This window comes from Harpegnathos saltator, unplaced genomic scaffold (genome assembly GCF_003227715.2).
Source record: "Harpegnathos saltator strain DR-91 unplaced genomic scaffold, Hsal_v8.6 scaffold119, whole genome shotgun sequence".
NCBI classification, from domain to species: domain Eukaryota; kingdom Metazoa; phylum Arthropoda; class Insecta; order Hymenoptera; family Formicidae; genus Harpegnathos; species Harpegnathos saltator.
Window position 1 is genome coordinate 644,678 of NW_020229894.1, and position 25,911 is coordinate 670,588.

General features: G+C 42.0%; 2 protein-coding genes and 1 long non-coding RNA gene across 5 annotated transcripts; 2 read left to right on the forward strand and 1 right to left on the reverse strand.

Annotated features, from left to right (window-relative positions):
* The first annotated feature begins 11,265 nt into the window (after window positions 1-11,265).
* On the forward strand, window positions 11,266-13,313 carry Rcd-1 (Required for cell differentiation 1). Its single transcript, XM_011138278.2, has 3 exons — window positions 11,266-11,592; window positions 12,043-12,437; window positions 12,719-13,313. Exons 1-3 carry the CDS (start codon window positions 11,266-11,268, stop codon window positions 12,918-12,920), a joined length of 924 nt encoding a protein of 307 aa, XP_011136580.1. The 3' UTR covers window positions 12,921-13,313.
* A 695-nt stretch (window positions 13,314-14,008) lies between these two features.
* Window positions 14,009-24,379, reverse strand: LOC105181490 (sodium-coupled monocarboxylate transporter 1). 3 transcript variants are annotated; one of them, XM_019840605.2, is made up of 15 exons: window positions 24,031-24,379; window positions 23,739-23,838; window positions 21,906-22,127; window positions 20,401-20,560; window positions 19,749-19,814; window positions 19,035-19,154; window positions 17,733-17,887; window positions 17,461-17,601; window positions 17,270-17,378; window positions 16,810-16,919; window positions 16,071-16,254; window positions 15,887-15,973; window positions 15,038-15,219; window positions 14,756-14,942; window positions 14,009-14,663 (listed from the first exon to the last, which is right to left on the reverse strand). In XM_019840605.2, the coding sequence occupies exons 3-15, from the start codon at window positions 22,094-22,096 to the stop codon at window positions 14,592-14,594; spliced, it is 1,764 nt and encodes a 587-aa protein (XP_019696164.1). In that variant the 5' UTR covers window positions 22,097-22,127; window positions 23,739-23,838; window positions 24,031-24,379; the 3' UTR covers window positions 14,009-14,591. The 3 variants fall into 3 exon arrangements, with proteins under 3 accessions (XP_019696164.1, XP_025159990.1, XP_011136582.2); XM_025304205.1 differs by having other exon boundaries at window positions 23,729-23,838; XM_011138280.3 differs by having other exon boundaries at window positions 23,688-23,838.
* LOC112589761 (uncharacterized) lies at window positions 17,894-20,550 on the forward strand. The gene is made up of 3 exons (XR_003113768.1): window positions 17,894-18,828; window positions 18,926-19,123; window positions 20,303-20,550. It is a non-coding gene; the product is annotated as an uncharacterized LOC112589761 (long non-coding RNA).
* Window positions 24,380-25,911: the final 1,532 nt, after the last annotated feature.

The following is a 25,911-nucleotide window of genomic DNA, read 5'->3' on the forward strand; positions in this document are numbered from 1 at the left end:
TGTGATGCGGTGAACGGCCGATTAGGATTGACGATGCTACGCAGGAATCTGAACTGTAATGTGTTTAACGAAGAATAAAAGATCCAGCAAACTTTGGTGTGCGTGTGACTTGAATATTCTTACGACCAGCGAAAGATCGATCGAAACTGATGCAAATAATCATCCCTCCGTTACTGAATAACAAGTTGGTAAATTAAATGATGACTACGAGTGACGAGTCGGGCTCGGCTTTGTGATCACCTCGTTGACTTGAATACAGGAAATTGTTTCACAGGAAGAGGGACTAAAACAAGCACGAAAATTTTGCTGAAGAAATTAGAGGAGCCGGTTCGTCGCGTATAATTCGGAAATTTGTTTCTTTAACTCCGGATGACCGTTATCTCGACTGATCGGTCTTTTATAATGGATCTTCCTTTTTAAGGTGTAGAGACGGACTGAAAGCTATGCAAATTTCTTCTTTTGATATTTCCTGTGACTGCAAGATTTATTTGTCCGGTCACCTGGGCGTTCGAATATCCGAAAAAAAATATTCGTTGCCATTACTAAGAAAGAAAAAAAAGCCCNCTTCGGACAGTACCAAATTAAAGCCCTTTCAAAACCCTACATTTTGGACTACATGGACGACTCTCTACTCCCAATAGAAGCGGAGATATCGACGATGAAGCTGATATCGACGGAGAAAGGTTGGAAAACTTTAACCTTCGATATCTCCTAAACGGTTAGAGATACAGGCTTCGGACAGGTACCAAATTAAAGCCCTTTCAAAACCTACATTTTGGACTACATGGACGACCCTCTACTCCCAATAGAAGCGGAGATATCGACGGATGAATGCTGGATATCGACGGAGAAAGGTTGGAAAACTTTAACCTTCGATATCTCCTAAACGGTTAGAGATACAGGCTTCGGACAGGTACCAAATTAAAGCCCTTTCAAAACCTACATTTTGGCACTACATGGACGACTCTCTACTCCCAGTAGAAGCGGAGATATCGACGGAGAAAGGTTGGAAAACTTTAACCTTCGATATCTCCTAAACGGTTAGAGATACAGGCTTCGGACAGGTACCAAATTAAAGCCCTTTCAAAACCCTACATTTTGGACTACATGGACGACTCTCTACTCCCAGTAGAAGCGGAGATATCGACGGATGAAGGCTGGATATCGACGGAGAAAGGTTGGAAAACTTTAACCTTCGATATCTCCTAAACGGTTAGAGATACAGGCTTCGGACAGGTACCAAATTAAAGCCCTTTCAAAACCCTACATTTTGACTACATGGACGACTCTCTACTCCCAGTAGAAGCGGAGATATCGACGGATGAAGGCTGGATATCGACGGAGAAAGGTTGGAAAACTTTAACCTTCAATATCTCCTAAACGGTTAGAGATACAGGCTTCGGACAGGTACCAAATTAAAGCCCTTTCAAAACCCTACATTTTGGACTACATGGACGACTCTCTACTCCCAGTCGAAGCGGAGATATCGACGGAGAAAGGTTGGAAAACTTTAACCTTCGATATCTCCTAAACGGTTAGAGATACAGGCTTCGGACAGGTACCAAATTAAAGCCCTTTCAAAACCCTACATTTTGGACTACAATGACGACCCTCTACTCCCAGTAGAAGCGGAGATATCGACGGAGAAAGGTTGGAAAACTTTAACCTTCGATATCTCCTAAACGGTTAGAGATACAGGCTTCGGACAGGTACCAAATTAAAGCCCTTTCAAAACCCTACATTTTGGACTACATGGACGACCCTCTACTCCCAATAGAAGCGGAGATATCGACGGATGAAGGCTGGATATCGACGGAGAAAGGTTGGAAAACTTTAACCTTCGATATCTCCTAAACGGTTAGAGATACAGGCTTCGGACTGGTACCAAATTAAAGCCCTTTCAAAACCCTACATTTTGGACTACATGGACGACTCTCTACTCCCAGTAGAAGCGGAGATATCGACGGAGAAATGTTGGAAAACTTTAACCTTCGATATCTCCTAAACGGTTAGAGATACAGGCTTCGGACAGGTACCAAATTAAAGCCCTTTCAAAACCCTACATTTTGGACTACAATGACGACCCTCTACTCCCAATAGAAGCGGAGATATCGACGGTTGAAGGCTGGATATCGACGGAGAAGGTTGGAAAACTTTAACCTTCGATATCTCCTAAACGGTTAGAGATACAGGCTTCGGACAGGTACCAAATTAAAGCCCTTTCAAAACCCTACATTTTGGACTACATGGACGACCCTCTACTCCCAGTAGAAGCGGAGATATCGACGGAGAAAGGTTGGAAAACTTTAACCTTCGATATCTCCTAAACGGTTAGAGATACAGGCTTCGGACAGGTACCAAATTAAAGCCCTTTCAAAACCCTACATTTTGGACTACATGGACGACCCTCTACTCCCAGTAGAAGCGGAGATATCGACGGATGAAGGCTGGATATCGACGGAGAAAGGTTGGAAAACTTTAACCTTCGATATCTCCTAAACGGTTAGAGATACAGGCTTCGGACAGGTACCAAATTAAAGCCCTTTCAAAACCCTACATTTTGGACTACATGGACGACTCTCTACTCCCAGTAGAAGCGGAGATATCGACGGAGAAAGGTTGGAAAACTTTAACCTTCGATATCTCCTAAACGGTTAGAGATACAGGCTTCGGACAGGTACCAAATTAAAGCCCTTTCAAAACCCTACATTTTGGACTACATGGACGACTCTCTACTCCCAGTAGAAGCGGAGATATCGACGGATGAAGCTGGATATCGACGGAGAAAGGTTGGAAAACTTTAACCTTCGATATCTCCTAAACGGTTAGAGATACAGGCTTCGGACAGGTACCAAATTAAAGCCCTTTCAAAACCCTACATTTTGGACTACATGGACGACTCTCTACTCCCAGTAGAAGCGGAGATATCGACGGATGAAGCTGGATATCGACGGAGAAAGGTTGGAAAACTTTAACCTTCGATATCTCCTAAACGGTTAGAGATACAGGCTTCGGACAGGTACCAAATTAAAGCCCTTTCAAAACCCTACATTTTGGACTACATGGACGACTCTCTACTCCCAGTAGAAGCGGAGATATCGACGGATGAAGCTGGATATCGACGGAGAAAGGTTGGAAAACTTTAACCTTCGATATCTCCTAAACGGTTAGAGATACAGGCTTCGGACAGGTACCAAATTAAAGCCCTTTCAAAACCCTACATTTTGGACTACATGGACGACTCTCTACTCCCAGTAGAAGCGGAGATATCGACGGAGGATATCGACGGAGAAAGGTTGGAAAACTTTAACCTTCGATATCTCCTAAACGGTTAGAGATACAGGCTTCGGACAGGTACCAAATTAAAGCCCTTTCAAAACCCTACATTTTGGACTACATGGACGACTCTCTACTCCCAGTAGAAGCGGAGATATCGACGGATGAAGACTGGATATCGACGGAGAAAGGTTGGAAAACTTTAACCTTCGATATCTCCTAAACGGTTAGAGATACAGGCTTCGGACAGGTACCAAATTAAAGCCCTTTCAAAACCCTACATTTTGGACTACATGGACGACTCTCTACTCCCAGTAGAAGCGGAGATATCGACGGATGAAGATGGATATCGACGGAGAAAGGTTGGAAAACTTTAACCTTCGATATCTCCTAAACGGTTAGAGATACAGGCTTCGGACAGGTACCAAATTAAAGCCCTTTCAAAACCCTACATTTTGGACTACATGGACGACTCTCTACTCCCAGTAGAAGCGGAGATATCGACGGATGAATGGATATCGACGGAGAAAGGTTGGAAAACTTTAACCTTCGATATCTCCTAAACGGTTAGAGATACAGGCTTCGGACAGGTACCAAATTAAAGCCCTTTCAAAACCCTACATTTTGGACTACATGGACGACTCTCTACTCCCAGTAGAAGCGGAGATATCGACGGATGAAATATCGACGGAGAAAGGTTGGAAAACTTTAACCTTCGATATCTCCTAAACGGTTAGAGATACAGGCTTCGGACAGGTACCAAATTAAAGCCCTTTCAAAACCCTACATTTTGGACTACATGGACGACTCTCTACTCCCAGTAGAAGCGGAGATATCGACGGATGAAGACTGGATATCGACGGAGAAAGGTTGGAAAACTTTAACCTTCGATATCTCCTAAACGGTTAGAGATACAGGCTTCGGACAGGTACCAAATTAAAGCCCTTTCAAAACCCTACATTTTGCACTACATGGACGACTCTCTACTCCCAGTAGAAGCGGAGATATCGACGGAGAAAGGTTGGAAAACTTTAACCTTCGATATCTCCTAAACGGTTAGAGATACAGGCTTCGGACAGGTACCAAATTAAAGCCCTTTCAAAACCCTACATTTTGGACTACATGGACGACTCTCTACTCCCAGTAGAAGCGGAGATATCGACGGATGAAGATGGATATCGACGGAGAAAGGTTGGAAAACTTTAACCTTCGATATCTCCTAAACGGTTAGAGATACAGGCTTCGGACAGGTACCAAATTAAAGCCCTTTCAAAACCCTACATTTTGACTACATGGACGACTCTCTACTCCCAGTAGAAGCGGAGATATCGACGGAGAAAGGTTGGAAAACTTTAACCTTCGATATCTCCTAAACGGTTAGAGATACAGGCTTCGGACAGGTACCAAATTAAAGCCCTTTCAAAACCCTACATTTTGGACTACATGGACGACTCTCTACTCCCAGTAGAAGCGGAGATATCGACGGAGAAAGGTTGGAAAACTTTAACCTTCGATATCTCCTAAACGGTTAGAGATACAGGCTTCGGACAGGTACCAAATTAAAGCCCTTTCAAAACCCTACATTTTGGACTACATGGACGACTCTCTACTCCCAGTAGAAGCGGAGATATCGACGGATGAAGATGGATATCGACGGAGAAAGGTTGGAAAACTTTAACCTTCGATATCTCCTAAACGGTTAGAGATACAGGCTTCGGACAGGTACCAAATTAAAGCCCTTTCAAAACCCTACATTTTGGACTACATGGACGACTCTCTACTCCCAGTAGAAGCGGAGATATCGACGGATGAAGCTGGATATCGACGGAGAAAGGTTGGAAAACTTTAACCTTCGATATCTCCTAAACGGTTAGAGATACAGGCTTCGGACAGGTACCAAATTAAAGCCCTTTCAAAACCCTACATTTTGGACTACATGGACGACTCTCTACTCCCAGTAGAAGCGGAGATATCGACGGATGAAGATGGATATCGACGGAGAAAGGTTGGAAAACTTTAACCTTCGATATCTCCTAAACGGTTAGAGATACAGGCTTCGGACAGGTACCAAATTAAAGCCCTTTCAAAACCCTACATTTTGCACTACATGGACGACTCTCTACTCCCAGTAGAAGCGGAGATATCGACGGATGAAGATGGATATCGACGGAGAAAGGTTGGAAAACTTTAACCTTCGATATCTCCTAAACGGTTAGAGATACAGGCTTCGGACAGGTACCAAATTAAAGCCCTTTCAAAACCCTACATTTTGGACTACATGGACGACTCTCTACTCCCAGTAGAAGCGGAGATATCGACGGATGAAGACTGGATATCGACGGAGAAAGGTTGGAAAACTTTAACCTTCGATATCTCCTAAACGGTTAGAGATACAGGCTTCGGACAGGTACCAAATTAAACCCTTTCAAAACCCTACATTTTGGACTACATGGACGACTCTCTACTCCCAGTAGAAGCGGAGATATCGACGGAGAAAGGTTGGAAAACTTTAACCTTCGATATCTCCTAAACGGTTAGAGATACAGGCTTCGGACAGGTACCAAATTAAAGCCCTTTCAAAACCCTACATTTTGGACTACATGGACGACTCTCTACTCCCAGTAGAAGCGGAGATATCGACGGATGAAGGATGGATATCGACGGAGAAAGGTTGGAAAACTTTAACCTTCGATATCTCCTAAACGGTTAGAGATACAGGCTTCGGACAGGTACCAAATTAAAGCCCTTTCAAAACCCTACATTTTGGACTACATGGACGACTCTCTACTCCCAGTAGAAGCGGAGATATCGCCGGATGAACGCTGGATATCGACGGAGAAAGGTTGGAAAACTTTAACCTTCGATATCTCCTAAACGGTTAGAGATACAGGCTTCGGACAGGTACCAAATTAAAGCCCTTTCAAAACCCTACATTTTGGACTACATGGACGACTCTCTACTCCCAGTAGAAGCGGAGATATCGACGGAGAAATGGTTGGGAAAACTTTAACCTTCGATATCTCCTAAACGGTTAGAGATACAGGCTTCGGACAGGTACCAAATTAAAGCCCTTTCAAAACCCTACATTTTGGACTACATGGACGACTCTCTACTCCCAGTAGAAGCGGAGATATCGACGGAGAAAGGTTGGAAAACTTTAACCTTCGATATCTCCTAAACGGTTAGAGATACAGGCTTCGGACAGGTACCAAATTAAAGCCCTTTCAAAACCCTACATTTTGGACTACATGGACGACTCTCTACTCCCAGTAGAAGCGGAGATATCGACGGATGAAGCTGGATATCGACGGAGAAAGGTTGGAAAACTTTAACCTTCGATATCTCCTAAACGGTTAGAGATACAGGCTTCGGACAGGTACCAAATTAAAGCCCTTTCAAAACCCTACATTTTGCACTACATGGACGACTCTCTACTCCCAGTAGAAGCGGAGATATCGACGGAGAAAGGTTGGAAAACTTTAACCTTCGATATCTCCTAAACGGTTAGAGATACAGGCTTCGGACAGGTACCAAATTAAAGCCCTTTCAAAACCCTACATTTTGGACTACATGGACGACTCTCTACTCCCAGTAGAAGCGGAGATATCGACGGAGAAAGGTTGGAAAACTTTAACCTTCGATATCTCCTAAACGGTTAGAGATACAGGCTTCGGACAGGTACCAAATTAAAGCCCTTTCAAAACCCTACATTTTGGACTACATGGACGACTCTCTACTCCCAGTAGAAGCGGAGATATCGACGGATGAAGATGGATATCGACGGAGAAAGGTTGGAAAACTTTAACCTTCGATATCTCCTAAACGGTTAGAGATACAGGCTTCGGACAGGTACCAAATTAAAGCCCTTTCAAAACCCTACATTTTGGACTACATGGACGACTCTCTACTCCCAGTAGAAGCGGAGATATCGACGGATGAAGACTGGATATCGACGGAGAAAGGTTGGAAAACTTTAACCTTCGATATCTCCTAAACGGTTAGAGATACAGGCTTCGGACAGGACCAAATTAAAGCCCTTTCAAAACCCTACATTTTGCACTACATGGACGACTCTCTACTCCCAGTAGAAGCGGAGATATCGACGGAGAAAGGTTGGAAAACTTTAACCTTCGATATCTCCTAAACGGTTAGAGATACAGGCTTCGGACAGGTACCAAATTAAAGCCCTTTCAAAACCCTACATTTTGGACTACATGGACGATCCTCTACTCCCAGTAGAAGCGGAGATATCGACGGATGAAGGATGGATATCAACGGAGAAAGGTTGGAAAACTTTAACCTTCGATATCTCCTAAACGGTTAGAGATACAGGCCTGGTTCTGGCACCAAATTAAAGTCCTTTCAAAACCCTACATTTTGCCGTAAGTGACGACTCTCTACTCCCAGTAGAAGCGTAGATATCAAAGGAGAAAGTTTGGAAAACTTTAACCTTCGATATCTCCTAAACGGTTAGAGATACAGGCCTGGTTCTGGCACCAAATTAAAGTCCTCTCAAAACCCTACATTTTGCCGTAAGTGACGACTCTCTACTCCCAGTAGAATCGGAGATATCAACGGAGAAAGCTTGGAAAACTTTAACTTTCGATATCTCCTAAACGGTTAGAGATACAGGCCTGGTTCTGGCACCAAATTAAAGTCCTTTCAAAACCCTACATTTTCGACTACATGGACGACTCTCTACTCCCAGTTGAAGCGGAGATATCGACGGAGGAAGACTGGATTTCAACGGAGAAAGGCTGGAAAAATTTAAACTTCGATATCTTCTAAACGGTTAGAGATACAGGCCTGGTTCTGGCACCAAATTAAAGTCCTCTCAAAACCCTACATTTTCGACTACATGGACGACTCTCTACTCCCAGTAGAAGCGGAGATATCAACGGAGGAAGGCTGGATATCGACGGAGAAATGTTCGAAATATTTAACCTTCGATATCTCCTAAACTGTTAGAGATACAGGTCTGGTTCTGGCACCAAATTAAAGTCCTCTCAAAACTCTACATTTTGCCGTAAATGGCGACTCTCTACTCCCAGTAGAAGCGGAGATATCAACGCAGAAAGGTTGGAAAACTTTAACCTTCGATATCTTCTAAACGGTAATAGATACAGGCCTGGTTCTGGCACCAAATTAAAGTCCTCTCAAAACCCTACATTTTCGACTACATGGACGACTCTCTACTCCCAGTAGAAGCGGAGATATCGACGGAGGAAGGGTGGATATCGACGATGAAAGGCTGGAAAACTTTAACCTTCGATATCTCCTAAACGGTTAGAGATACAGGCCCGGTTTTGGCACCAAATTAAAGTCCTCTCAAAACCCTATATTTTCGACTACATGGACGACTCTCTACTCCCATTAGTGGCGGAGATATCGACGGAGGAAGGCTGGATATCGACGGAGAAAGGCTGGAAAACTTTAACCTTCGATATCTCCTAAATGGTTAGAGGTACAGGCCTGGTTCTGGCACCAAATTAAAGTCCTCTCAGAACCCTACATTTTCGACTACATTGACGACTCTCTACTCCCAGTAGAAGCGGATTTATCAACGGAGAAAGGTTGGAAAACTTTAATCTTCGATATCTCCTAAACGGTTAGAGATACAGGCCAGTTTCTGGCACCAAAATAATGTCCTTTCAAAACCCTACATTTTCCCGTAAATGACGACTCTCTACTCCCAGTAGAAGCGGTGATATCAACGGAGAAAGGTGGGAAAACTTTAACCTTCGATATCTCCTCATTGGCTAGAGATGCAAGCCTGTTTCTGGCACCAAAATAAAGTCCTCTCAAAGCCCTACATTTTCCCGTAAATGACGACTCTCTACTCCCAGTTGAAGCGGAGATATCAACAGAGAAAGGTGGAAAAACTTTAACCTTCGATATCTCCTAAACGGCTAGAGATATAGGCCTGTTTCTGGCACCAAAATAAAGTCCAAAATAAAGAGTTTAGTCGAAATTGATTGCTATTGATCATCTCGTTGGATTCACGCCGAGAGTGAAACGTCAGTTTCGGCCGTGTGTCGGGAAGCACAATCTCGGCAACGTTGCGAATCAGAACGAGATGGAGCGAACACATTTCCTCTGTTTCTCTCTTTCGCTTGGCTCGTCAGAACAATTCGAGCGTCGTGAGGGACCTCAGACGGATAGACGGGAGCAGTTTCTCTGTGTGTGTGTGTGCCGACTACATTCTTACATAGAAACGTACGGCAATTGAAAATTTATTAAACATATACCCTGAGATTCTATCTGTTGCGTATGACACGTGTGTGTGTGTGTGTGTGTGTGTGTGTGTGAGTGCGTTTATGCACACGTACGTCACGCACACTTTCAATGCAACACATACACATGGATACAACTGCGCTAAAAAAACGCCTGCCGGAGTATAAATAAATACTAACGTAACGCTGAAATATTTTGGAAAAATAATTTTGGGTACACACAAAATATTATCTTATTATCATATATTTATATATCGATATAAATCGTTTATAATCTTCATGATATTAATCATATGCAATCTCAATTCTTATTTTTTTTGTGCATGTTAACATGTTAATTCATGTTACAAATGCATAACAATGCGCGAGACCATGCTTGTCAAGTACGCTATTATGGTTGTAGCACGGACATAAACCGCCTGAAAGTGGATGTAGCACGGACAGCCACCAGATGCAGGTTTTACCGTCGAGACCTAAAAGTGGATGTAGCATCGTAGTTCCGTTCTCAAAATGGATGCAGATAGCGCCCATTCCCAGTGCGAAAAATCGGTGTCGCCGAAAACGCCGTGTAAAACGCAGTATGTGAAAAATGAAAGATAAGATCGCCGCTACCTCGCCTCGTGTTTACTGCCGCTCGCCGCTCACTAGTGAGACAAAGACGGAACGATTATCTGTCGTCTGTCTTTTTCTAACCTACTATCATTGCATGGAAGTAGTACGGACACGAACCTAGGTGCATTTTACTTTTATCACCGCGAAAGTGCGCCTAGTGGACGTAGTTTAGGCGCATTTTGGTCAGATGGCGTATCTAAAATGCGCCTAGCCGTACCCCCGAAATACGGCCGGTGGCCGCTCTCATTCTTCTCTCTGATAACAGTGTCGACTATTTCCGCTACACCGACGATAACACGAACAATTTGTATCTCTGCCTTGTTTCTATGCTTTGTAGAATTTAGCTTTCAATTCTGAAGCAGTGAGAAAGGGGGAGAGGTCCCCTGAGGATTTATAATTAACATAAACTTCAGTTGCTTCAACTTGTTAACTCCGATTTTATTTTCCAATTGATAAAAATCTATGGGCTGCGGTTTTCCGATATTCATTGCCAGTACTGAAAATACACAGTTTATGTCACGTATATTATAGAGTTTTTGTGCTGGCGGTGAATAGTTGGGATGGAAATGTCGCTAGCGAAATAAATACCCCTAGGAGAGGAATTAAATTCTCCCGTTGGATATCAGCGGTTTCACGGAGGACACCGAATGCAGGAATTTTCGTTTTTCTACGCTTATGTCTGGAAGCATTCGCCCCTCCCGTGACAAGTGGTCTGTTCTTTGTAGCTGCACTGCTGAACTGGTGCAATAAGCTAGAGTGAGAAAACCTATATTTGTCTCACTTTAACTTATTGCACCAGTTCAACAGTGCAGCTACAAAGAACAGACCAAAGTTTAGACGCGCGGCAAGCTGTAATCTGTAATCAAGGGTGATCCAGCGCGACAGAACGTTGTGAAATATACCAGACACTCACCGCCGAGTGCGTATTTATCTCAGACGAAACGGTCGACATTTCAAACACGTACTGTACTGTAAGCCGAGTGATCACACGCGAGTAACAAGCGACACCGTCGAACTCCAAACGCGCATAATTCGGTTCTCGGTGGCTCACACGGAGCGTCGAAAGGTTATATACGTTGCACATCACGAAGGCGAGGGTGAATATTGCAGTCGATTTACGACGCGATCGAGAACAGAAGTCACGATGAGCTCGCAACAAAGCCCAGCTGCTCTGCAATCCACCGTCGATCGCGAGAAGGTTTACACGTGGATAATCGAGCTGTCGAATCCGGAAACGCGAGAGAATGCACTTCTGGAGTTGAGCAAGAAACGTGAAGTGGTGCCCGACCTGGCGCCGATGCTGTGGCACTCTTTCGGCACGACGGCTTCCTTGCTGCAAGAGATCATCAACATCTACCCGGCTATCAATCCTGCGACCCTCACCGCTTATCAGAGCAATCGCGTGTGCAACGCTTTGGCTCTGTTACAATGTGTAGCTAGTCATCCTGAGACAAGATCCGCGTTCCTACAGGTGAGATCGCGCAGCAATTGAAACAGCTTTATGTTACTTTATAACGTAAGCGAGCCGCAACATGCGGATAGAAGAGTTTCATGGCTGGGTGGGGTCATGTATTCTCCTTCGGATGTAAGTTTTTTTTATGATACCTGCTTGTACAAAGCGGCAATGTTTTGTGCAGACTGAATGGATTTGGATATATTTTTTATTGCACATATTGAATTTCTAGATTTAAACATGTTTTTACATGCCACATATTATTTAATTATAAACAATACAGCACATACATCAGTTAAATTTGGTTTATAATTTTTTTTTATATTTGTCTTACGCAAAAAAATAGAAACATTTTGGAGACCGCAAAAACAAATCTCAAACTCATTTGCAATTTTACGATATGTTTTATGATATACATCTTTTGGTATCTTAATGTAGTCTGTATTGTTTGTATCTGATTGATTGCAGGCTCATGTTCCATTGTTTTTGTATCCATTCCTGCATACCGTAAGCAAGACTAGGCCTTTTGAGTACCTTAGACTGACAAGTCTTGGAGTAATAGGAGCGTTAGTCAAGACAGATGAACAAGAAGTCATCACCTTCCTGCTCACTACAGAAATCATTCCTCTATGCCTGCGAATTATGGAGAGTGGCTCGGAATTAAGTAAAACCGTTGCGACGTTTATATTGCAGAAAATACTCTTGGATGACAGTGGCCTGTCATATATTTGTCAAACCTATGACAGATTCAGTCATGTTGCAATGATACTGGGAAAAATGGTTTTGTCCTTAGCCAAGGATCCATCAGCAAGATTGCTTAAACACGTTGTGAGATGTTACCTAAGACTGTCAGATAATCCTAGGTAAATACCGAAACAAAATGCATATTATTTCTGCTCACCATTTATTAAATTCAGTATTTTTATTTAATTCAATAAAAGAACCAATTTACTTTACTGCTAAATAAGCTGTACTAAATCTTTCACTTCTTACAATAAATATAACAAAGTATTAAGACATTCAATTAAAAATCCTGGTTTGCAGTGTCGAATATTTATATAATTCTAGCACATCAATATTAATCTCCGTTATATATAATACAATCTTGCAATAACTAAATTCAAATGTATAATTAACTTTGCAGGGCACTGCTGGCATTAAGACAATGCTTACCAGATCAACTAAGGGATAATACTTTTGCCAATTGCTTGCAAGAAGATGCTTCGACGAAGCACTGGCTGAACATGCTTCTGAAGAATTTAGAAACCGGCCCGCAGCCGGGCCCACCAACCCAGCCGGGTCAGCAAGATCCTCGAACGATCGGCATGTCGCCGCTTACGTCCTGAATTCGCCAAATTTAAGGAAAGGGAAGGAAGCAGTGCCAAATGTGCAAATGCGTCGTATGTTGTGGGGACAGATCTCGAGAGATGCTTCTTTCCGTGAGTTCTGAATTTTTACGAGACGGTTGCGTCACCGTTATTATTACACCGGTATGCACCGTTGTTATTACACATGATTAACAATTAATCGTGTATTATATATAGTTACGAATTGTGCTGTGAGGTCTAGTAATATAGAGGGATACTGCGTCGGATTGGCAATTCAAGTACATGATAGTCGTTGTACATATTGTATACACCTTGCGGCGAAATCGATCAGTTATATATCCGGTTCGATTTCCACGAACATTCAGTTCTCTTACTTCGGTTTCAGTGTTGTCGTTCACCGCTCGTTACTGATAACAGAACATTTAAACAAATTCGATACGAATGATAAAACGTTCACTACCAGTGGGAACTTGTTATGTGGGAATTTTAACGCAAGATTCAACGTACGCGCATATATGTATATATACATATATATATATATATATATATATATATATATATATACAGGGTGGGGGATTATAAGTTTACAACCCGAAGTATGAAGGTAGATTGGGTTAAGACAAACATAAAAGTCCCATGCCGTTTTGCGAGATTCTCAATAATTATCGAGTTATTAATGACAGAAATCTGAGGAGTGGGAGCGCGCTGGCATAGATAATTGGAGAAGCGTTGCAGCTGCTTAGGCCGCAGTTGATCCAGCAACTGTTGCCGGTGCGCGGCGAGGAAAAAGACTAGAGAGCTAGGTCGAGTGGGCCGAGCTTCTTTAGATTTCTGTCATTAATAACTCGATAATTATTGCGAATCTCGCAAAACGGTATGGGATTTTTATGTTTGTCTTAACCCAATCTACCTTCATACTTCGGGTTGTAAACTTATAACCCCCCACCCTGTGTATATATATACACATATATATGTGTGTGTGTGTGTGTGTGTGTGTGTGTGTGTGTGTGTGTGTGTGTGTGTGTGTGTGTGTGTGGGTGTGTGTGTGTGTGTGTGTGTGTGTGTGTGTGTGTGTGTGTGTGTGTGTGTGTGTGTGTGTGTGTGTGTGTGTTTGTGTGTGTGTATATAGGATTTGCAAGTATAATTGCTTCTCAATCCTTTAGTGGATTTTATGACGTTTATTATCCGCGAAGGTTGCGAAGCGCAGGCTACGGCAGAAATTATCCTCACGATAAACATTTGCACGAGTAGACATGCGGTTGATATCCCGAGTAACGTCTTTTAGTCATATTGTATATTATTTCCCGTCGGTCTAATTAAATTTAATCAACCGCGAGAGGTGCTCATCGTGCACGATGGAACATCTCGTTTGGTAACATTGCATCTCACTGCCTAGGTTTGTATATGATAGTTTATTTAACATTAATTAATTTGCGCGCGCGTGTAAGGGGAAATACTCGATGTCGTAGTTTTGTCCTGCATGCATTATGATTAATCGATGATTATGCACGAAGGACGATTAAATCAGAAAGAAACGAAGTAACGACGGCGCCACTTGCTCCGCAATATCAATAATTTTACGAAATATCGAAACTAGTCGAAAGCAAACTTGTGGACGAGTTTAGATTTAATAATCCCCGCGAATGTACGCGTAAATCTTGTGAGTCAGCGGTCGAGCCGAGTCGGTCGCTAGCATTTCGAAGAGATCTGCGTCGTCGTGTCGCTTGCGTCGTTCGCCGTTCTCGTAAGTTCAGCCTCATCCTGCGAAGAAACACGAGATAAACATGATGACGTCGTTGATTGGCGAGATTTATCAACTAGAACCGATTCGCGCAGGAGCGAACGCAGCGTACCGCTTTCGGAGAATTCTGCGAGCGTAAGAAGCCGTGTATAACGGGTGTAAATAGCCTCTTGTCCGTGCAATTGTACTTATACAGGCCCGTGAACCACGAGACCACCAGCCCCATCAGAATCGTAGTTAGGAAACCCACCCATGTGTACCAGAGATATGACATTCTGTACAGAAAGAAGGGCTGTTCCCTGGAAATAAAGATGTAGATTTGATCACGACGAATCTCGGAGAATTATTGGGCGTTTTTTACGCATCGTCGAGATACTAATTGCTTAATATGTACCTGACGGCGTTCTCGATGATCAGCGTGAGATTTCCAGCGGTGCTCCTCAGCGACTCGGAACAGCCTTCCACCGACACCGGTTTCACAGGGAAATAAATCGATCCGCTGGAGATCGCAGCTTGCGTGCCGAAAGAGATCCAAGCGACCAGGTTGAGACTGACTAACGCACCGACCAGTGCTCCCTGATACGGATAAGAGGAACATGAAGAAGTCAAAATCTCGTAGAGCCAGTTTAGTTGTAACGATTGATTCGACGAGGGTTGCTTGCACAGAATATCTCACGAGCGGCGGTACATACAACCAGGAAAGTAACAGCAACACAAAATACGAAGGAAACGAGCGGAAACGTAAAATAAATTTTTCTCATATATAAAGAAGGTGCTCATCACTCGCATCATAGATTCACATCTTTTGGGTGAGGCTTCACCTAATTTCGCTGTAGTGTCAACTCCGTACACGAATCTCTATAAGAATCTCTATAAGAAAAAAATATTTTCCACGTTTTCAATTTGTTTTCCCGAAACGTCACGTGAAATTATTATTCTAAGCAAGATTATAATCCTGAGTTGTATCACCTGTTCCGGGACACTTTGTGCGATCACTCGCTGAAATTAAAGTTGGCAATTTTAAGACATCTCGACTGATACTGTGTTAAGATTTAAGAATGTATACCCCATAGAGATCAATATATTGAAGTCCTCGACGAGGACATTAGAGATAATTCGGCTACTGTCTAAGTATTAGAGAAGACGTCTTTTGTAAAAACTTGAAAGATACTAGTGTCCCGATTATGAAATACAATTGGAAGAGTTTGCGACGGATTGGACTTTCGCTCAGTCGGCTTCTTACCGTGGAATTGGCCATCGGGAAGAACATGCCCAACGTGAACATTCCGAGTAGAGGCCCCGCGGTTATACCCGACAAGCTTCTGCCGGCCTGGAAAAAAGAAGAAATTGTAGATATTAATTGGGAGTTGAGTTAACGACCCGTAAGTCGAACGAAACGGATACTCGACGTAACGAGAACGTCATACCTGAATCAGACCGCTCAGTTTCTCCACCATAAAGACCAGGCCTACGCAAATGGCTCCTATTATCGCAACCGTGGCTTTCATTATGCGGCTCGCGCCGACGTTGGAGATCGGATTACGGAGACACGGCTTGATCATGTCTTCGTAGATCACGCCCGACATGGAATTCAATCCGGTCGACATTGTGCTATAGAGATCAACGAGCGAACGTACATGATCGCGTTATACAATCGCGATGAGGAGAAAATGATCGGGCGCATAAAATTTTTGTTTATTCGCCGTGGCCATTTTGATGTATAACCAAAATGCTTGCGAAATATATTGAAATAAAAGGATATGTCCACAGGACACATCAACTGCATATATGTGTGTGTGTCACGTTAATTTTTAATGGTAATTGATTGATTGTTAGGGCAAGAGGAAAATGTTAGGACTATTTTGCGAATCTGATCGATCGACTGTAAGAGTCGATTTTATCGATTATCTTTTCATTTCAACGTGCAGTGCAAGAATTTTCCTTTCGGCGAAGTTAGAAGTTAGTTAGAAGTCTTAAGAAAAGGCGGCGCGTTTGGTTTCAGAAGAGAAACACGTCGTTTCTTACTTTTTCCCAGCAGCACTCGACCCTGTCCCTCTCCCTGATCTCAAAAATATTGCAAATATCACACAGCTATGTAAAAACCTTACAGCTATGGAGATCACCATTTTTAATAATAATTTGCTCGACATGTGCGTTTCACGATACCTCAACGCTGCGCTGAACACGCCGGAGACGAACAGTCCTGGCAAGCCTGGTATCGCGTGCGATAATTCCATCACAAAGTACGGCAACAGCTGATCGGGTTTCCGTATTTGCTGAAAAGTAAATCATTTTTTTCCAGTTCCAATCGCCGAAATTGTGAGTAAAATATTCTTGAAAAAAAAAGAGATTCTTCTTTCGACTACATGATGATGATTTTTTTTTTTTCTTTTTCTAATTTTGGGTTGCGAGTACATTTTGATCTGGTAATCGAGAAAATATTCTTCGTCGCACATAACCATTACCTCAAAGAAGGAAAGTAAAGTGGATAGTCATTTTCTTAGCGTTAAAATATTCTTCTCTTCTGAAAAAGAAGAGGAACGACAACTCAAACGCAACTCCCCCAACTCCCTCTGGTTTTAAGGCGCTTCGTTCGCCGAAACTTTCACTTCGCTGCTCGTTTTACCTTCGTCGTGACCGGATCGCACTCGTAGAAGGCTGCGAAGATGACGATCCCCGTGTAGCAACACAACGAGACGATGCTGATTATACCTACGGCCATTATCATAATCGCCCTGGACACAAAGGGGGATTAAATAAGCGAGATCCGCACCGGGAAATGCACATCATGCTCGGCAATCTGTCTCTCAGACTCACACGTTGGACTTCTTCAGATTCGGCATCGCCAGGCATCTCTGCACCATCGCTTGATTTACCGAGCACGTGGCTAGCCAGTTTAAATAACTGCCAAGCACCACGGTCCAAAATGTATGCCTCACCGTAGGATCCGGATCCATGCTGTTCAACACACACGTGATATAAAATGTAGAAATTTACGTGTGTAAAGATTTTGTAAAGTTACGAGCGTTGCGAGCTGCTACATGACGTAAGCAAAAGATGCATCGGGTGCGAAGAACATTTACGCTCACTTGAAGAACTCAATTCTTCCAGTATCGTAATTCCTCTTCCACACCTCCGCCACGCTGCCGACCCTGTTGGTGCCGAGTACGACGACGACGATAATGGCACCGAACATCATCACCGTCTGAATGGTATCCGTCCACACGACCGCCTTCAAGCCACCCTGAAACAAAAAACCATCTATCCTGTCGTTCCTCCGAAACGCTTCGACATCTACAAGGACATCTGATTTCCCCCCCCCCTACTCATGATGCATCTTTGTATGCCAGCCTGGTAAAATTCATCACCAACCCCTTTAAAATTCCTGGTTATTCTCGACATGCAACTCCTGATCGATGAGGTCAGAAGTGAGAAAGTACACATTGAAAATTCTTATAAAGTATATTCAAAAGATGTATCTACAAATTGACACTTTTAATCGATCGAAGCGTGTTACGGAGTCCTCCGCTAGGCTAAACCTCGAAAAGGCATTTGACTTTTCTTATGTCTCGGAGCGGAGCCGATTCGAGGCAACCCTCCTGTATTGTACGAAGAAAAGCGGTATACACTGCCGTGTCGGCGGATCAAGGTATATCAAAACAAGCGGTGATCACGTTCTCACGAGGTGATCTCTAGTCCGGATACAGTGAAGCGCGAACACATGTGTTAAAACATAAACAATACTTTCAGCGAGCTATATATGGGCAATTATAAAGTTATTGGTTCTAACACCAATAACCGCATGTATCGGTGTGAGTAATCGAGGAAAGTCGAGTCGTCCGCGATATACGATATATATAGCGTAAAACCTTCGATGTAGAAGATTTTAGGATCGACACGCTCGCGATAGACGTAATCGGAACGCCGAAGTTGCTCCGAAGAAATCCCGCTGGCGCAGATTGAGCGTTTACATAGCCGTGTAACAACAAATAAAGCGTGCGACACCTTGAGAATACTTCGCGTTTCGCATTTGGTCCTTTCGACCGTCCGTGATCAATCCTTTCTCACTTCGAGTATTTCAGTTATCCCTTGAATCCTTAACAAAGCGGAACTGCAAGATCCGAAAGTCCTTTATTGATTGTTAGGACGAAAGGAAACTATTGTTGGAACTATTTTACAGAGATTGTTAGTGTCATTTTGTGAATATGTATTATCTATTTATTTTGCAACACATTTTGCGAGCATTTTTAGAGTGTATTTTCTCGCTTCTGGTGTCTTTTAGTTCAAGATGGTCGCGACAAAGAAAGCCTGAAATTTCACACGAGGCGACAGCGATCTTTCGACAGCGGGAACGAAATCTACAATGAAATCTACGTCCGACGTTCTCTTACCAGCGTCGTGTAGAAGATGCACACCGCGCAGACCAGCAGGGCGATCGTGTAGAGGTCGATCCCGGTAGCCTGATTGAAGGCTAGCGCCGGTACGTATATCACCAGCGGTATGTAAAGTAGCTGCAAATGCAAGCGCAAGATTGCTCGTCTCGCTGAATTGCTTTCGAGGTCGACACGTTCCAAGAGTCCGACGCTTCGGTAAATTTTTCGTACAAAGGGGAGAACGTTAATGTCGTACGGCAAGAATTCCGATGATTCTCACACATGGAAAAGTACATGCTGCATTCGAGTAAGTGTGTTAGAATAGGCGGAAGCAAATTCTGAAGAAGGATCCTCGAAACACTTTGCTTTTTCTATATAAAATATAAGTTTTATAACATTTTGAGAAAAAGAATGGACATATTTGTTTCGAGTACATGATGATGACGATGAGCTTTCCTAAAATTTATGACCAGTATATTTTAGGACTATTATCAAGACAATATTCCTTGTTGAGGATCACTCAAAAGAAAGAAAAAAACTGAGCAATTGCTTTTCTTAGCAGTAGAAGAGCATTTTCTCTATGCAGAAGCGAGCGTGATAAGAAGAAAGAAAGAAAAGGAGTCCGAAAAAACTTTAACGTAAATCGCGAGACTACGTTCTTCAAAGGTCTATCACTTTCTCTCTCGGATACTTCCAAGTTTTTATTCATTCAACGAGTATCATCAAGCTTACCATTTTGATGATGAAAATAACTGAGCCCAGGAGTCTAACCACTCGATTGAATCTTAACTCCAAGTACTGTAAGCAAAAAGAGGAAAAGGAAGAAATTGCTAACGAATGTGATCCATTGTTATATAAGATCCATAATAAGCTTCCGGTCTAAAGATATAAAGAAGATGGTGAAATGAAAAAACTACGTTTACTTTTAATATAATCACTCCTTATTTCCGTATATCTTTTTAAAACGATGAGTTAATTGTTCTATATCATTGCAAAAAATATTCTGAATTTTTATCCTTAACATTATTTAACTCTGCAAAAAAATCATTTCATCACTGGTAACCAATTTCTAAAGTTCTTCAATCTTGAAAATGAAAAACAATTGTTAGAAATTAAGTCAATATTGTAGGACGAATGACTTTTTTATTTTCAAGATTAAAGTCCTGTTTGCGTGAAAAAAAAGAGGAATTACCAATGATGAAGAAATAATATTTGCAGTATTAAACCGTTTTAAGGATAAAAGTGAGAAGAAAAAAGTATATGTAAAATTTGCATGGTTTTTATAGTTTTTTGGCCGTAGAATCACGTGGTGAATTCGTTGTTGCCAAGGCTTTCCTAAGACTGGAAACTTTTGGACCGTATCACGTAGCTTCGATCGTGATACCTCATAGGACGACGTAATTCGTAGCCCATAGAAGACCGGCAAGTAAACGACCACCATCGTCACGGAAACGAAGGTGTCCGCAATCACGACGGACCACAATTGCGTGCCGTACACGTACATTTCGGCCGGCAATCCCAGCATCGCTATGCCCGACACGTAGCTGTAATTTCAAGACGCCGTCGTTAAAGCGGCTCGTAATCGTGCAACATTTACACAACGCGAACTTAAGCGACGTCATTTCGGCATCCGGCAACTAGCGAATGAACGAGCTCTCTTATCAGAGCAGTGACTTGTTCCGATCGCGCATAAAAACGCGACTCTACGCGAACGATAAACGCTCGGAGACGAAAAAACTGTTTTGCCCGTCCAACTTGCTGCGTCCAATCGTACGGTTCTGCCGCTATTTATACGCAATGCTAATTGTACCACTAATTGCTAATCGCTAATTGCAGCCAATTGAGCTGGCTTTTAATTCTTAGCAAATAAATTAGGCATTACAGTTTTAAAATAAAACATTTTTTCCCATTTGTTGAAGATGCGAATTGAAATATTTTGCGTCTTCGTTATTGCATTTTTTATTTATTTTTTTTTTTTTTTCTTTAAGTTATATTTGAGGCTCGCATTTGAGTCGCCATCGTTAAAGTAGTATTTAAATAAAATAAAATATTTAAATGAGATAAAATAAGATAAAGCGTTCTTAAAACGAATTTTCTTATCCGGTTATCACGACGCGTGATCGCTTGATTATTAATAATTACAACTTTAACCAGGGAGCCTTGACGGCCAATTGAAACAAACGCCACCTAACACATCCTATATATTTCCGGCCAATAGAACAGTTTCTCTACCGACGTCCTGTACTTTCCTACCGCGCGCGAGTACCTTTCCAACGTGTCCGTCGGATCAAATAAACGTGCGACTTCTATCGTATTATTGAAACTGAGGAGATTCTAATCGTTCCTTGCCAACGTATAGTCAATATGACAAACCAGCGAACAATATTTTAAACCTCCGTACAGAGAGACTCGCGGGGTGGAAAGGTCAGTTTGAAATTTGCTCTTCTGTTTTTAAAAAATTAATCTGTTTCCTAAAATCAAACAAAACGTACGAAACATATTCAATAACCTATACACGGATTTTGAAGTGTAATAAAATCATTGGCATTTTGATAGAATTTTTATTCAATGATAAAATCATTACAAAATCCGCGTGTCCGCTCTTCTCTTAAAAATTCTATATTTTTTTATTTGATTGAATATATATATCTATTTGATTGAATATATAAGCAAAGCCTTCTCCAAGTAAATTATTTTCCGTTTAAAATCTCATTTGTTTCTAGCACATTTCTAGTTGTCGTTTAATCTTTCGCGACATCCTGTGTACTTTTTATTCTTTATTATATTCCGTTTCCCGTGGTGACAAATTGAATCATCTTCAATGGAATAACAGAGTGAGGTTTTTTCTTGTGAAAATTGGACCAAAACACTTATGAGATGAATTTTTACCTTGCTATTAGCGACATGCTGATCGGAAATATAGACATCCTTTGACCGCCCACGAGATATTCTCCCACCGCGTCCGCTTTCTTCCTGGACGCGTAACATTGATAGACGCCTACGAGCGCGGAGATGCCCAGCAATCCGACGAACACGATCCAGTCGATCAGATCGAATGTTCGCCGATTTTCCGTATCCATCGCGTACCTCAACAGTCTTATCCTTTATAATCTATGCAAAACAAGAATGTCAACGCCAGAAATTTACGACTAATTCTACCGATGAGACAAAAACCTAAATATTTTGCTGTGTATCGTCATTTTTCACTTTATATTATAAGTTACAAAAACATTGCATCTCGCGGATCATTCATGATGACATCTTGATTATATATCTTTATATAATTTTATTTATTATGCAATCTTTTTTTCATCGCATATCTTGATTATACAGTGCCTACCAAAAGTTCCGGGCCACCTAAATAATTTTTGAATGGTTTGAAATGTGGGATTGAAATTTATAGGGATACAATGGGATCGCAAAGTCTATTATTTAACCACAGAAACACCCGCCTCCACACCCCCGGGGATCCCGGGGGACGGGGGGAGGGGGGAGCCAAAAAATCTTATATGGCATGTGGATTGAGTGAGGGACTCGTTCGAAAGAGCTTTCCGAGACGAAAACAACGCGAAGTCTCTACGATCTTTGTTCGCGGAGTTATGATCATTTGAACATTTCTATTAAGATTTTGCGATGGCGAGGGCCCACGGCGACAACAGAAGAAAGATAAGGCTTCACGTGGGCACGCGCGTCCCTGAGTATGTGTGTGTGTATGTGTGGGGGGCCTTATCTTTGTTGACACACACACACACACACACACACACACACATAACAAAGAGAGTTTGGAGTCGTTAAATACTACGAGACTGATGAATCGTAGGACCCTTATCTTTGTGACACACACACACACACACACACACACACTCAGAGACGCGTGTACCCGCGTGAAGCCTTATTTTTCTTCTGTTGTCGCCGTGGGCCCTCGCTATCGCAAAATCTTAATAGAAATGTTCAAATGATCATAACTCTGCGAAAAAAAAACGTAGAAACTTCGACGACCTCACGTTGTTTTCGTCTCGGAAAGCCCTTTCGAACTAGCCCTCACTCAACTCCATATGCCATTTAAGATTTTTTGTCTCCCCCCTCCCCCCGTCCCCCGGGGTCCCCGGGGGTGTGGAGGTGGGTGTTTTTGTGGTTAAATAATAGACTTTGTGATCCCATTGTATCCCTATAAATTTCAAACCATTCAAAAATTATTTAGGTGGCTCGGAACTTTTGGCAGGCACTGTATATTAAACATATACTGTCAGCGCGACTTGTCAAATTCCGCGAACCGACACGGAAGATTAATAAATGTAACAAACGTCGTAAACGCGACTTGGCGGATTCGCCATTTGAAGAATTTCAAATTCACCGAGATCTCGCGTAGAATCGGTCAAGTCGGAAACGAATGCGGTATTCAATTTTGAAGACGCACCCCAGAGAAAGTGGCGGTCTCCAAACTTATGCGTACCTCTTGTATATTATTTAACAATATTGAAATACGATCTAGTTGCAAACATAACGACGATCATGCGTTGCATACAAACAAAATCCGCACTAATGCGGACAACTGTCACGCTTTAACGGGTCATTATCGGGAGAATACTTGTTGAATCTTATCGGAGGAATATTTCCTGATCCTGTCATATTCGCTTCGTTACAATGTTATACATCAGTGCCCGGAATTACTTGCACGATCGGGCCGATTTCTGAGAGCTACGCCTCCTTACTTCCCCTTACCGCTCCAGCCCGCACGGCGGACCTAGAAACTGACAGTCGCGAGGCGTCTCAGGCACGTCACATGAGACAGTCACATGAGACGCTTCACAGTTTAACATAGCTGAAATTAATTTATTTATTAAAACAACTCCATAGGCATTTTTTATAGTTTACTAATATAATATAGTCTTAATATTAATATAAATATATATTAATAGAAATATTAATATAAGTAATATTCTTAATATAACTATAATATACACTGTATACACTGTAATATTCTTAATATAACTATAATGTATATTATACATACACGAGGACTCGAGCACTATTCGAACACAAACGCGAACATGGTCGCACTTTTAGAAAGATTCATTCGTGCTCGGCGAAATCGAAGAAGAGCCGCGCGTCACCAACACAATCGCGCCAAATCTCCTCCTCCGTTTCCGAAATTACGTCGACGGAAAGTTCCCGGTGGGGAGACACGATCGGCCGATTATCAAGCTCGTTTCTGTGAAGTCGAGGCGCGATCGCGCGAAGATTCGTTCGATCTCGCGCGAAACGCGAGATTTCGAAATTGCGCGACGACGTTAGCGACGAGATTACAGATGTGTCGCTCCTTCTACACGCTCGAAACGTCTATGACGGTGAAAGAGCGACGGCTTTAAACACGGCTGGAGGGCACGATTGAATAATTGCGGATTCTCCGCCGCCGTTGCTCCACATCGCCCTCGACCACCGCCTTCCGTGATGGACTCGCTTTATGCGAGTATCTGAAACGGCCGATGGACTTTAGGCGGATCGCTTTCGTCTCGACTTGATCTATCTTTGCACCGAGTGTCGCTGATTGAATCTAGGTAATTATGCAAAAATATTTACTCTCATCGCGGGTTTCTTTGATTTTTAAGAGTAGAGTCTCGGATAATCTTTGCTTTATAATTATGTGGAGGTCGCGTGTCGTTGTCCTGAGGTATATGTATTGCTTCAAAATTTTGCAACTTTACACAAATTATGCAAGATGCTGGAGAAAGGATTCGAGACTCGCAGGGTAGATAATACTTATTGCATTGAGTAAAAAATACTTAATAAATATAGCTCGCAAAATCAATCTTTTCACAGTTACAAGCACAGTTTTGGTAATATAAAAGTTTAATAGATATATTAATCTATTGTCAATTTATTATTGTTTTGATGTTTACAAACTTTGATATTTACAAATGTGTTCTACATGTCCTTTCCTCTATTTCCACGATACAAAATAAAATACAAAAGTTAATTCAGAGGATCCAAGACGCGGCTGGACTGATTCGAAGAAGGACCATGAATGTTTTAATCTGGTCGCAATTTTGCAACACGAAAATATCAAATTCGATCGATAGTTATTATGAGTTTCCAGCCAATCCCACATCTCACTCTACACACACAAAACACGTTTCTCATAACTGCCAATCAATACAGAAAACAGGGAACGTGTTCGAGGCAAAAGTGACATTTTGGTAAATAGACTAAATTATCTGCGAATGTTATCTTTGTAAAGATAACATTTTTTCTCAATTTAAGATGCTAATGAAAGCGATACATATATTGCCGGTAATTAAGACCGGCGGTAATTGGAGAAGGACCACAATATAGATATGAATCTGTGTTTGAATAATATAAAGATATTTATTATAGATATAGTTACATATAATAAATGATAATGGTATTGACGATTGGTGAACGCTCATGGTAACATGGAAGCGTTACGAAATAAACGATTAAAAACGGGGTCTATACTTCCTGCGTTCTTAGAGCAACACGGTAACAATAGTAAAATGTCGAACATTTGTTCGGAATATAAATACATAATTCTCGATAACTATATATATCTTGCAAAAATGTACAATGGAATGTATATCGCGCCTATCTTTCTTAACGATCGATGCTTATGTAATGACGAGTCAAATATTTTGCACACAAATACTTCTCTCTCATAATATCTACAAACTTCACAAAATCGTCCTTCTGACGAATCTTATTGATCTAAACCGTTTGTTTAGTTACCTCCGCTAGGTAGATCGTGTTTTATCAATATATCGTGATGCAACGTAGTGGAGCTGTATCTATGAGTTATTATTTAAACGAATATATCTGAACTGTCCGTTGCTTATAAAAGTTACTTTCACGCAGAGCGACGTCTCAAATATGCACATGT

Excerpts from the sequence above, each read along its gene's own strand:
- Rcd-1 (XM_011138278.2), top strand. The coding sequence starts at position 11,266 with ATGAGCTCGCAACAAAGCCCAGCTGCTCTGCAATCCACCGTCGATCGC. Across the intron at positions 11,593-12,042 it reads CAAGATCCGCGTTCCTACAG|GCTCATGTTCCATTGTTTTT; the intron begins GTGAGATCGCGC and ends GATTGATTGCAG. Across the intron at positions 12,438-12,718 it reads AGACTGTCAGATAATCCTAG|GGCACTGCTGGCATTAAGAC; the intron begins GTAAATACCGAA and ends TTAACTTTGCAG.
- LOC105181490 (XM_019840605.2), bottom strand. The coding sequence starts at position 22,096 with ATGGATACGGAAAATCGGCGAACATTCGATCTGATCGACTGGATCGTG. Across the intron at positions 16,255-16,809 it reads GTGTTCAGCGCAGCGTTGAG|CACAATGTCGACCGGATTGA; the intron begins GTATCGTGAAAC and ends TGATCTCTATAG. Across the intron at positions 14,664-14,755 it reads CGCAGAATTCTCCGAAAGCG|GATGAGGCTGAACTTACGAG; the intron begins GTACGCTGCGTT and ends GTTTCTTCGCAG.